At 45.2% G+C, this 12,916-nt stretch overlaps 1 protein-coding gene across 2 annotated transcripts; it reads left to right on the plus strand.

Moving 5' to 3' along the window:
• The first annotated feature begins 182 nt into the window (after window positions 1–182).
• cnot4a (CCR4-NOT transcription complex, subunit 4a) lies at window positions 183–11,092 on the plus strand. Of its 2 annotated transcripts, none has more exons than XM_056417189.1 (13): window positions 183–370; window positions 1,907–2,130; window positions 2,457–2,654; window positions 2,972–3,058; window positions 3,441–3,542; window positions 3,716–3,841; window positions 3,966–4,090; window positions 4,176–4,382; window positions 4,763–4,820; window positions 4,922–5,177; window positions 7,196–7,699; window positions 7,935–8,177; window positions 9,144–11,092. In XM_056417189.1, exons 2-13 carry the CDS (start codon window positions 1,957–1,959, stop codon window positions 9,473–9,475), a joined length of 2,412 nt encoding a protein of 803 aa, XP_056273164.1. In that variant the 5' UTR covers window positions 183–370; window positions 1,907–1,956; the 3' UTR covers window positions 9,476–11,092. The 2 variants fall into 2 exon arrangements, with proteins under 2 accessions (XP_056273164.1, XP_056273165.1); XM_056417190.1 differs by having other exon boundaries at window positions 7,935–8,168.
• The last annotated feature ends 1,824 nt before the right edge of the window (window positions 11,093–12,916 follow it).

Genomic DNA, 12,916 nt, shown 5'->3' on the forward strand with positions numbered 1-12,916 from the left:
TTATAGATGCTAAATGAAAAACGCTTGGAGGAAATGTGTCCCTGTGGCTGCAGCTCAAAGTCGCCGAAAACTGCATTTCCCACAAAGCATCTGTTCCTCTGCGCAGACTCAGTCGGTCTTAACACTTGCCCAGCTCCCTCCTCCCTACTTTAATGCTAGCTAAGATGGTGGTTTGAGCGTAACTTGCCTCCACAAGACCAGGAAAAGAAAGGGGCAAAACATCTTTAAAGCCGTTTAATAACAACAGAACAACAGAACTGCGGTTATCTTAAGTGACCGGTTATAGATATTTGGACATTTCAGACAAATTGTCCCCGCCCAATTTGGTGTGACTCCCTTGGAGTGGAATCCTAAGCTAAATACGGACAGGGTAAGTAACGTTAGCCGAGTCGCTAGTTGGGCCAACGTCTATTCTCTTCATAAATAAAACACACTTGTGTCCGTCACGGTTTTTCAGACCGACACTTGAGTAACCTCGGGCTTATTTGACGACTGTCCGGCGGATCTGGAGGCCGTGAGAGCGATGCCAGTTGTTTGTAGTGCCAACAACTCGCTCCCAGTCCGGCGTTAGCTCGCGTAGGCCGCGTCGTCAGCTCGGCGTCAAACCCCCGTACATCTGATGGTAATGTAGCATGCTAGCTACGCTGTTAGGCGGTGAGCTTAAATTAAGCTGTCAGTTCATATGCGGGACAAGGTGAACACGTCTTAAAACGTTTAATGTCAGTATTAAGTGAATAACCACCGCTGTGTGTTTTGATTCTGTGACGTTTCCGGCAGTCGGTGCTGAATAACCCGGCTTTTTCCAACCAATCCGCAGCTAGCGTTAGCTTAACGTGAGTCGAGTAACATCTGTCATAATGTACGATCCAGGAGACGTAGCAGCTAAAGTTACCAGCTAACCCGAACGAACGTGAGCTATTCCGGTTTCATAGCGCCACTTTATCAATCAGCTGATTTCTGCAAAGTGAAGCAGCAAAAAAAAAAAAAAAAAAACCTGCGACGCTCCTGGACGTGTTTTTAATCTGTCAGCAAAACGCTGCCAAGTATTTGAAATGTTAGCATTTTCCGAATGTTCGTTTAGTTCAATTTCGTACTTGTCGGGTTTGATTGATCTGCGTTTGTCATGAGTTCACCTGCTGATAGCGGTGTTGTCGCACAGAAACCAAGCTGGCGTTTCACTGCGAACAACCACAGGGCTCCATGGTGAACACACGCAGTTTGTTGCGTTTCCCTTGTGACGAGGTGTCTACTTTAGTCAACCCCCGAGGGACGCCACAACTTTTAACATGATGACGTTTGTGTGTGACTAGTTGTCTGAGATATGCCGTTGTCTTTTATCAGGCGATTTAGCTTTAACTGATGTAATCACAAAGTACATACACGTTGCAATACTTTCATCAGTGGGCCGCAGTCTAAATAAACACAGTGATATCCTTTGGGATTGCTACTTAAACGGATTAATTGATTATCAATCACTGTGTTTAATTGTTTCAGCTCTAGCATGTACTGAGAACAGTTACTGGTATGTAATCGGCCCTCAGTAGTTTAAAAGCTGAAGACCAAACCTTAGAAACATCTCTACCTGAAGCACAGCGCAGTTCGTCAGCACCACGAACTTCCAAAAGGACCGTAGGTATGAACACCTCCCCTAAAAAGTTTAATGAAGAGCTGAACATGATGTCCATCATTAAAGTAAAATACTGCAGAAGTTTACCTCGTGGACTTGAGTGAGTGTAGTGTTTCCTCTGCTGCTGGAAAGGTATGCATATTGGTGTGCTCAGTCTGGTATTGTGACCTTGGTGGTCATAAAGTCAGTTTCAAAGTGTACAATTCCATTTAATAGAAATGATTGGTTCAGTTGATGATATTTTCATTCACTTAAACTCAACTTGTTGTTTTTTCTCAGCCCTGTGCTCTGTGACCAGCTTCAAACACTCACCCTCGCCATACCAGAGGATGTCCCACAGCCCTGAAATGAAGGACGATCTCATGGAGTGCCCTCTGTGCTTGGAGCCGCTGGAGATTGATGACGTCAACTTCTTCCCCTGCACCTGCGGCTATCAGATCTGCCGCTTCTGTTGGCATCGCATCCGCACAGATGAGAACGGCCTGTGCCCCGCCTGCAGAAAGGTGAGGAGATGATGACACGGGATACGATAGCCGAGAAACTCATCACGACTTTTCTGTCCCGACAAACAGAAGGAATGCGGATGTTGAGTGTCCCAATGCTAATACAGGAAAGGGGAAATATGTTGATCCCCCCCTGATAAAGTAGCCCTGTTTGTTAAAACATCAGCTCATTGTTTACAATTTACAGCCTTAGCAGTGTGGCTCAGGATGCCTGTTGAACTACCATATTTACAACTAAAGCCCTTAGATACGCACGCACTATCCTTTACAAAGCCACTATAGTATGCTTTTTCAAGTGGCTAATGACATACATATTTTTTGTGTAGCCATATCCAGAGGACCCCGCTGTGTACAAACCTCTCTCACAAGAGGAGATCCAAAGGATAAAGAACGAAAAGAAGCAGAAACAGAACGAGAAGAAGCAGAAGGTGACAGAAAACCGAAAGCATCTGGCCAGTGTCAGAGTGGTCCAGAGAAACCTTGTGTTTGTGGTGGGGCTCTCACAGCGACTCGCCGACTCAGAGGTGAGTACAGAGTCTCCAGGATGCTCAGTGGTGTTTATTCTGTGACTTTGGGGCACAGGAACTGTTATTGGGGTGATGCGAATAAGTCTGTGACAAACTTAAGCCACTACCTGCTGGATTCACTTTAAACATGGCTGACAGAAAATCTTAAACCTTTGACACTGAATTTTTAGAATGCACATTTTAAATGTCTTTCACTAAAAACATCACAATAAGCCTCAGGAGTAAAGTTTGTGTTGAATATTGAGTACAAGAGTTCACAGTGCAGTCGACTTTTTGTGATACGTTATTTATATTGTGTTGTATTGTGCCCACAGGTCCTAAAACGACCAGAATATTTTGGGAGGTTTGGGAAAATCCATAAAGTGGTCATCAACAATAGCACATCCTACGCAGGTTCACAGGTACGGGTGGATCAAAGATGACAGGATGTACTCACAATGTATACGTTTTTAAACATTATTCGAAATTAAGCCTTGTGTACAGGTATTTTTGTAGAGAGCTTTTTCTCTGCATTTTGGGCTTTCATCCACACCAGAGCAACTTTAAGGTCTCTGAAAAAGAGGATGATGATTTTCCCAGGTTTTTTTTTCAATTTTTATGCGGAAATAGGTATTTTGGGCTTGTAATTTCAGATTGTCATCTTCTTTGTGAGGAGTCACTAATGAGGCGACAAGATGTGGTTGTCTTAAGTTGCATGTATTTTTAGTTTTTGCTCTGTTACAGACCTGCAGCTCCAGTTGATGTGTTGAACTTGTATGTTTACTTTATTTTCTGTTTTTTCAGGGGCCAAGTGCCAGCGCTTATGTCACTTACCTCCGCTCTGAAGATGCTTTAAGAGCAATACAGTGTGTGAACAATGTGGTTGTTGATGGCAGAACTCTCAAGGTGAGAAGTTAACAACTACAGATCTCTGTGACTATAATTAGCTAAATTTGCATACAAGTAAGATCTATAAACATCCTTTTATTAAACAACCTGAGATCTAAAGTAGTATGATTTTTAAACTACAAATCCTTGAATAAAGCCTCCATAACCATCCTTTCTTCTCTCTGTTAAAGGCTTCTTTAGGCACAACAAAGTACTGCAGTTACTTCCTTAAAAGTATGCAGTGTCCCAAACCTGATTGTATGTATCTACATGAGCTCGGGGATGAAGCAGCTAGCTTTACTAAAGAGGAAATGCAGGTAACATACATTTCTCTTTCTGAAATGTTGATTAAATTGTACTTTGCTTTGTGTGTTTATTGTTCATGCTTTGTGTATTAACCAAAGGATTAACGCTGACTCATGTTGTGCCATTTGTTTTTAGGCAGGGAAACATCAAGAGTATGAGCAGAAACTCCTCCAAGACCTCTATAAAATTAACCCTAGCTTTCTACAACCTCCGGCATGTGGAACAGAGAAGTCAAAGAGTAAATCCAACTCCACACAGAGGTTGGTTTTTATTTGTATTTATGTTCTTCTTGCTCCTATTACGTCCACTTGTGCTGAGCTTGTTTTTGCTGCTGTGTTGTGCCAGACCCAACAGTACCAACGGTAAAGACGGGTGGCCGACGCTGTCAGGACACAACAAACTGGCCAACGGGCTTTCAGAGGAACGCAAGTCTCCTCCGCTGCTCGACTATCTAGACCAAGAAGTGATGGCTTCAGATGGGCTCGACGCAGAGCTGGGTCCTGGTCAGCATTCTGCATTGTGCCCCTTCTCCTCCAACTGTGGCAGCAACAGGTAATACAGACTCTTCCTGGACAACAGCGTCAATGTATCCTGAATGCTTTTAATTTGTTTACTTTTTTTGCAAACTGAATAATATGTAGTCGCATTGTTGGTGGTGTTTGTAAACACAGCATTTATATATATATATATACACACACACACCTTTCTCTGGCTCGAGAAGCAAACATGAGAGGGCGGGAGAGAGAAGAGAGTGCAGCAGTAGTTGAGAGGGCTAGATAGTGAATGAAGAGAGGGATTGGCAATGCTGAGAACAAAGCTGTTAATCAAAAGAACAAAGCGTGGGCCAATAACAGTGGGTGATTTTGCATCGGTCTGGACATTGTTTTTTTTCTTTTAATATATGTATCTAAATGTGTCATGTTTATCTGCAGTCCCAGTGACAAACCGCCGGAGTCGATCGGTATGGTAAATGGAGAGACTTTACAACAGGTGAGAAGCCGCCGCCTACTCCCGTTTCTTTTTTTTTCTCCGTATAAATGAAGGGGATCGGGACAATCTCAAGAACGCCTCTCCTCTCTCTTTTTTCCCAGATGCCCACCAGTGACTCCCCTTCTCCTCCTCCTGGTTTAACCAAGCCCAGCCTCGTGGTGCCCATCAGCTTGTCAGACCTCACAGCCCGTTCACCTTTCGAGGGGGCGGCCGCTGAGTCCCAGTCGCTCTTTTCGGACAACAGTAACTTCAGACACCCTAACCCTCTCCCTTCCGGCCTGCCCCCCTTCCCGAGCTCCTCCCGCGCCAATTCTGACTGGCCCATGACCCCTGAACCACAGAGCCTCTTCACATCAGGTACAATGGAGATTTAACTAAACATTTTTGCATGTTTTTAATACCCGATTGGTTGTGATTTTTGTTTTAATATTCTGTTACTATTTTCTTTACACACTGAGGACGACTAAGCGACACTTGTCCGTGAAATATTTGCATAGTTTTTCGGTGCAGTGATCCAAGGACAGAGGCTGTACAGAGTGTCAAGTTAATAGAATTGAAACTGCCAGGATCCTCTTGACTAAGAGCAGAGTACAAGGGATGCACCGATCTGATCGGCGCCGATCCATATCGGCCGATATTCCCATTATCGGTTTTGATCGGCGTTCTCAAAACGGCCGATCAGATGACGTAACATCTGCGAGAACTATCAGACGTTTCAATCGCCGCGCATCGCAACGGAGACGATATGCCCGGCGAGGGCGGCAGAGTGAGAGGTCCACGAGGGGATCCTCACGCACCGAGCGGCGTCCCCGTCCCCCGAGTTGAATCACTGGGTCAACTCAGCCGACTCTCACATGTCTGAGCCCCTATAGACTGATGCTCACGGTAAACGCATTCGATCGGGAGCGCTCGAGGATTTTGATAAAGTTAGCGGAAGGATTTAAGTGGCAACATCCGGTTTTGCAAAGTTAGCGGAAAGAACCACGTGAAACAACATCCGTTTTTCAAAATAAGATGTCGACAAATCATACACGAACATATAAAAGTAAACAATGAACTGATTTTGTATCTTTATAGATCGTTTCTGAGATTTAGCTAAAATTATGCTAACATTAAAACATTTTTACCTTACCAAGGAAGAGTTTATAAAAATAAGTCAGACTTTTGTATGTTAAAAATAGTCCTGTATATAGATTTCCCCAAAAGTTCCAGGAAATGAATAATGCAGATGTGTTCCATACATATCTGAAATCCCCTACAATAGCAATCAAACAATTTTAATGTATCAATTAGGACATTATTCAAAGTAAAAGTCCTAAATGTTTAAAGAAATCGGTAATTTCTTTAATGTTTGAGTTGCTTTATATATGTATTTCCTCATTGTCCTAGGCAATAATGCTACACAATAAATAGAACGCTTCAATCGACACCGTGATCGGTATTATCGGATCGGCAGATACTGATTTCAGTGATCGGTGATCGGTGCATCTCTACAGAGTACGGAGTGAATTTGAGTGCCCTCTTGTGAACAGTTAGTTTGTGTCATGGGCTTTTATTGTGAAAGGAGAGGATGGAAGAAATCGATCTGAGGCCTGTACTACGAAGCAGGATTTGGGTTTAGCGAGGTAACGTCAGGGTTTTCAGTCCTCTGACGGGGGTTCACTTCTTACTGCGGTAGATCACCATGGTTACTTACGCTGAACACATAACCTGCTCTGGAGAGATCAACCCAGATAAAAAACTATCAAAGCTTGTTTCAAGGATTGTTAGATAATATTACTCAAATACATTGAAGTTAAAGTCATAATCCAGAATACAAGCAACACAGTTTAAATGGACACTTGCATTAAATCGCTGGTTGTGTGAATGTGTAAATCCAATAGAGACACAACATCACTGCCCATCTAGACAAGATTTGTTTGTGTTTGTGTGTGTGTTCTTAAGGCATGTGGGACAATAGTTTAGACTTATTCTTTCAGCTATAAGCCCGATGTTAAACCGACAGAGCAAATAAAGAAATCACAAAATATTCTCATCTTATTTTCATATCGAGTAATCTTTCACGTGTGTCGGCTTCTTGTGTCGAGTCGCGGGCTGGATGCAGCGTTACTTTGCTCCGGTTACTCTCAGGTTTGATGAGGGTGATTTATGAGTTATGGCCGGAAAACTTCTTACCACTTTTAAATGTTTTCATTTATTTTCCTGCCTGCAACTGCAGGAATAAGAATACATATAAGCAACACATTCATGTCACAGACGACACACATTATAGCCAGATGGGAAACTAATATATTATTCAAAGAAATCCTATGACTAGTCATCTGAGAGTTGACATGGAGGACAGCTCCACTCACGTGTGTCTCTTCTCTCCTCAGACACAATACCGGTGTCTTCTTCCACAGACTGGCAGGCGGCCTTTGGTTTCGGCTCGTCCAGCAAACAGCAGGACGACGATCTGGGCTTCGATCCTTTCGACGTCACTCGCAAGGCCTTGGCGGACCTGATAGAGAAGGAGCTGTCGGTGCAGGACCAGAGCCCCTTCTCCCCGGGGCTCCTCTCCCACGGTGGGAGCAGCCATGGTCTCGGCCTGCCGCCGCTCAACTCAAACCCCGGTGCCTCTCACCACTTCCCCAGTGGGCTGCCGCGCCTCCCCCAGCTCCACCACAGAGCCATCTACAGCTCCTTCAGTTTCCCGGGCAGTCAGAACAGCCAGGCCAGTCAGCAGCAGCAAACCTCCAGACACCCCTGGATGGGCGTCCCGACACGGAATAACCTCACACACTTGAACCACTCAGCCAGTGCTGCCTCACACAGTAATTTCCTGGACCTGAATCTGCCCCCTCAGCACAACACAGGGCTAGGAGGGATCCCCATCTCAGGTACCAGACATCTTCGACGTTGTTTTAACATGCAAGTGCATCCAGAGGACAGAGATCAGATGTGTTGTAGAGTCGTTATTTCACCTTGCAATGTATGCTGGTAGATACTTGTTTTGAGTCGCGTTTATTGACCTTTACATGGGGGACGCTGGTGGATGCAGTTCTGCAACTGACCACTAGTCGGTGATCAAAGCACCTGATGAACTGACATACTGGTTTTCTTCTTCTCCTGCAGAAAACGGTGGCTCTATAGATGGCTTAAATGTGAAAGAGTGGCAGGACGGTCTGAGAGCTCTCCTGCCCAACATCAATATAAATTTCGGGGGCCTCCCAAACTCCTCTTCCTCGTCATCCTCCTCATCCTCCAACAGTGTTAACCACATCGGTGGTCCGGTAGGGCCAGCAGGCATCTCACACAGCCTGAGCTGGGACAGCACAGCCAGTTGGATGGACCCCGCGATCATCACAGGTAGAAATTGTGAGTTTGATGAAATTCAATCAACAATCATTTACATATTCCATTAATTGTGTGCAAGTCATTTACAAAGTAAAAAGGCCTATCATTTACTGGTTCCAGCCAAATTCAATATGAGTTGCAAATATTTTCTCTTTCAACTCTGCTAATCTGCTGCTTTTTTGTCTTGTTGCTTGGTCTATAAAGATGAAAGTGAATATGGAATAATTGTCATCATAATTTCCTAAAGCTATTCAAAGATGTAGGTTCAGTATACAATTATACTGGAGAAGCTGGACCCATCCAATGTTTTATATCTGGAAAGAAATGACAAAGTTCATCTTTTTCAAAATACTTTTTAGTATATTTTTATAGAACAATACCCTTTTTTTTAAAAAGTGAACTGCAATAGTTGCAGCCTCCATTTGCGTTACAAAACTGAGTTATTAAGTCATTAGGAATCCAATAGAGAAGTTTAAAATGCTTTTTCCATCTGCAAATAATGAACCTTCAATAAAACCATTTAATTTTGTAAAGTTAGTTATTGCTGTAACTATTTTCATTCTTGATTACTCTGCCAGTTATCTTCACAATTGATGAATGAATTGCATGTCTGTGACATGACAGAAGATATTTCTCACTGACGAGATTTACTCTTATATTGGACAAAAAAGCAGAAAGTCGTCACATTTGAGAAGCTGGAACGAGTGAATGTTTGCTTGAAAAATATAAGATTTTCTGTCTTGAATAATTGATTCATCTTTGCAGTCACTATTGTGAATATTATCAAATTTTAAAATGGTATTCACCTGCTCTAACAGAGCACTGTCGTGAATGAGTCGACACAATCATAATAACGGGCTGAATTATCTTCACATTATTTGTGTTTGTTGCAGTGCTGTTGTGTTAAAATGTGTTTACTCGTCTCCCCCCTGTGTTTGTCATCACTCATGTATTCTGTGTCTCTCCCCCCCCCCCCCCCCTCCACAGGCATCCCGCCCTCAGCAGGCAACAGTTTAGACTGTCTCCAGGATGACAATCCACCACACTGGCTCAAGTCGCTGCAGGCGCTCACAGAGATGGACGGCCCGGCCAGCTCAGCGGCGCCCACTCCCCCCCAGCCCCTCCACAGCGGCCTCCTCGACGCCCACCTCCCCCTCCACCACAGAGCCGCCGGCGGCTGGGCTCCCTACATGCCCCCTCCCACAGCCAACCCCGCCAGCCAGTTCCACTCCCCTCCCCCCGGCTTCCAGACCACTTTCAGACCCCCGGGACAGCCCGCCACCGAGCTGCTACAGAGTGCCGCTGTGGACCGCCACTGAACACAGACTACAGCAGACACCCATCCATTCCCCCCACTACCACTTTATACCCACTCATCCTGTACCCCGCTGCCCCCTCCCTCAATGCAATACACACCAATCTGCAGAGTATGAAAAAAAAAAAAATTATTAACAAAGTAACAAACATGCTTTCTTCTTTTTTCTCTTCCTCCTTCCTTTTGTCTACTCTGAAGGCCTCTTTGATTTTGTTTGTGGCACACAAGTTGCCGGTACCCTTGACCTGCTGCCATCACCACTCGGTAGACCTCGCTCCGGGCGTAACGTGGGATTCATTGTGTAGCTCGCTGGTAACAGGAAACAGTCTGGCGCCGAGTGGTGACACAAGAGTGAACTCCACAAACTTGACGAAGAAATTAATTGGCTGAAGGGAGACCTTTTTTCTTTTTTTTTTTGAAAAGTAACTAATGATGAAGCATGAACAACATTGGTGTGTTTTGAAAGTTGAAGTCGCGATAAGTTTTCAAGGAATGAAGCAAGCTGTGAATCTGCTCTTGAAGCTTTGCCCCAAAGACCCTCGTTCCTCCAGGAGTCTGACGCGGCGAAAACCCTTCCAACCGAGCGGCGAATACGGCGAGGTGAGCGAGAAAAGAGAGAGAGGAAAGGGGTTGGCACTTTGCTCTTTTTTTTTTTTTGAGAGTGGCTTTAAAAATAAAAAAAATGTTAAACAAAAAGAAGCGGAGATTCGGTGATCAGAGGGTGAGTGCGGACGGCACGAGGGAGTTGAGGGCGCAGGCTATGCATGGGCTCCCTGCTCGGTAGGGGACACAGACGGCCCGCTTGAGAGGCCACCTGGCCCACATTCCCGTTGGAGGAGGGCTCCCACTGGCCCCGTGCTGCCGGAGGGAAGCATTTTGCTGAACCTCTGTATCAGAGGATAGAGCACTGCCTGACTGCGGGGCGCCCGGGCTTTGGGAGATCGTGGCTCGCATCCTGGGCACCGGGGTTAGACTCGTACTCACAGTGCCACTATGTGGTACCGACAGTAGCTAGCCCCGACACGGACAGCCACCGAGTCGTCACGACAATGACCGGACGAACGGATGAGGATTTGTCAAGAAAAATACTAAAGAGGGTAGCAACAGGGTTCACAGGTCCCTTTGTAACGAGGCCTTAACACGGACAGGTGATGGGAAAGGAGTGATGGGAGGAGGAGTCTAGCGTCAATGATTGCTGAAAAATATGCAATATTGTGTGTTTCAGCAACTATGTAAGGTGCTGCGAGACAATGCCACGTACTGGCGTGGGATTTAAGGAGCTTTCAGCCTTTAGGATTTAAGATCGACCTCTCCGACGACCGCCTTTTTTTCTTCTTCTTCTTTTTTGAAGTCTTAATTCTAAACCATATTCGCTCTGTTTCTCTTTCTCTCTCACCCCCCACCCCCCCCCCCCCCCCTCCTCCTGCTGTTCCCTATTTAACAGTATTTCACAAAAATGAACAAACTCATCCAGGAGAAGCCAAGTCATACAGTGGGTTTTAACATGATGTTGCGCAAGGGGGGTGGGATAAAAACGAAAACACAATTGAGGCGCTTAAAAGGATGTGAACTGTCCTCTGCAGGTCTGGAAAAATGAACCTTAAATAAAACTGAAAACTCAGCGCTGGTGTGTGTCTGCTGTTGTGTTCTCAGCACCCTGATTCAAACATGTGCACTTATAAATATTTAAACTTTAAAGTACTCGCCGCCATACTTTGTAAAACCCCTCAGGAAGGTCACGATAAATCACTTTCCTGTTCCAATGTCTTCCACTAGGGGGCAGATGGCTTTGTGTCGGTGATGAGGCTCTGCAGTCGAGCACACACAAGGTTACACAGAGCGACTGACACTGGTTATTTTCAAATCTACATGATTATTCACACTAACAATTTAAACATTTTAAAGTGTTTTTAAGTGATTAAATACAAAGATGCGTATAAGAATGAGGTGTTATCGCATAGCTCGCTGCCATGTGTGTCAGTCTGCAGCTGTGCTCTCCCGATGCAGCAGGAGATACCTGCAACACACTTCTTCTTTTGTCCTGCAGGTCTTCTTCTGGCGGACACGGGGAGGAGCACTCGATACTCGTACAGGGCCCTCGCTAGTGTTACTGTTGGGAGACTCGATATACACATGGAAGCAAATCCAAACTCACTCCTGCTTATGGCTGCAATTTAGGATTATTTTTTTCACAATAAATCATTTAGTCTGACACGTTGACCAAATTGAGATGACTGTACTCTATAGACGGACTCCAGAGAAGGATCAAAATAGTTGACAATAATATGTTCGTGTTCATATTTTCGGCTCTGGCTTTGTTGTCGCTCCCATGAGGGCCGAACGGACAACCTGGAACCGCCCTCTTTTATTCCAGGCCCTCTAGTTTCAGGCCCTCGTGCGTTAGCCCCCTCTATAGTTTCCGGCCCTCTGGTTCCAGGTCCTATAGCTTCAGCCCCCTCTAGTTTTAAGACTCTAGTTTTAGGACCCTCTGAGTTTCCCCCCCCCCCCCCCTCCTTCTAGTTTCAGCCTCCTCTATTTTCAGTCCCTGTGGTGTCAGGTCCTATAGTCTCAAGGACCCTCTAATTGTAGGACCCCCTCAGTTCAGCCCCCTCTGCTTTGAACCCCCTCTAGTTTTAGCCCCCTTTGCTTTTAAGACCCCTAGTTTTAGCCCCATCTGGTTTCAGTCTTCAGGTGCAGAGGAGACTAGCAGAGAAAGGTGTGTGTGTTTGTGTTTGTGTGTGTGTGTGAATAATGCAAGCAGGCAGCAGATTCAGGAGCTGTGACAATGAGTCAGCAGCAACGCAGATGGGGGAGGGTGGGGGTGAGGGCTCTGCTGAGAGTGTTCCCGGACCAACACACTCATGCAGACGCCGCACTGAAACATAATGGAGGTGTCTTTGTGATGAGCCATACCTGACAAGAATAGCATCTGTTTCATTTTTTTCTACGGCTACAGAAAAATAACTCCGGTGTTTTGGCCGAACTCTGTTCTTCAGAGCTCTGTGACAGCCAACGAAGGGTTAAGCCTATTGATTTGCATGCTTTGCTGAAACTGCATATTCATGCTCATTAGCATAAGGGGAAGGACAGGACTGTGGAGGGTGAATGATGAAGCAAAAGAGGTCAGATATAACTCATTGTGACATTCAAGATTCAAGAGATTCAAGATGTTTTATTTGTCACATACACACACAGGGTGTGCAGTGAAATGAAAGTGGCAATGCTCAGCAGGAATGTGCAAGGGCAACAAGTACACACTATTTACAATAAAAAACAACACAATATTTACAGTAAGTGTGTGTGTGTGTGTGTGTGTGTGTGTGTGTGCCTAAGAGGGGCAGTTGTGTGGGTCTATGTGGGGGTCCTGGTGAGGTCGGAGTTCACAGTCCTGATGGCCTGAGGAAAGAAACTCCGTCTCAGTCTCTCTGTTCTTGCAGCGTGACTA

The sequence above is a fragment of the Pseudoliparis swirei genome, chromosome 6, assembly GCF_029220125.1.
Source record: "Pseudoliparis swirei isolate HS2019 ecotype Mariana Trench chromosome 6, NWPU_hadal_v1, whole genome shotgun sequence".
NCBI lineage: Eukaryota > Metazoa > Chordata > Actinopteri > Perciformes > Liparidae > Pseudoliparis > Pseudoliparis swirei.

Bases quoted from the DNA above. Each gene is read 5' to 3' on its own strand.
- cnot4a (XM_056417189.1), top strand. From the start codon at position 1,957: ATGTCCCACAGCCCTGAAATGAAGGACGATCTCATGGAGTGCCCTCTG. The intron at 2,655-2,971 runs GTGAGTACAGAG...TTGTGCCCACAG, and splicing joins AGCGACTCGCCGACTCAGAG to GTCCTAAAACGACCAGAATA. The intron at 3,842-3,965 runs GTAACATACATT...ATTTGTTTTTAG, and splicing joins TTACTAAAGAGGAAATGCAG to GCAGGGAAACATCAAGAGTA.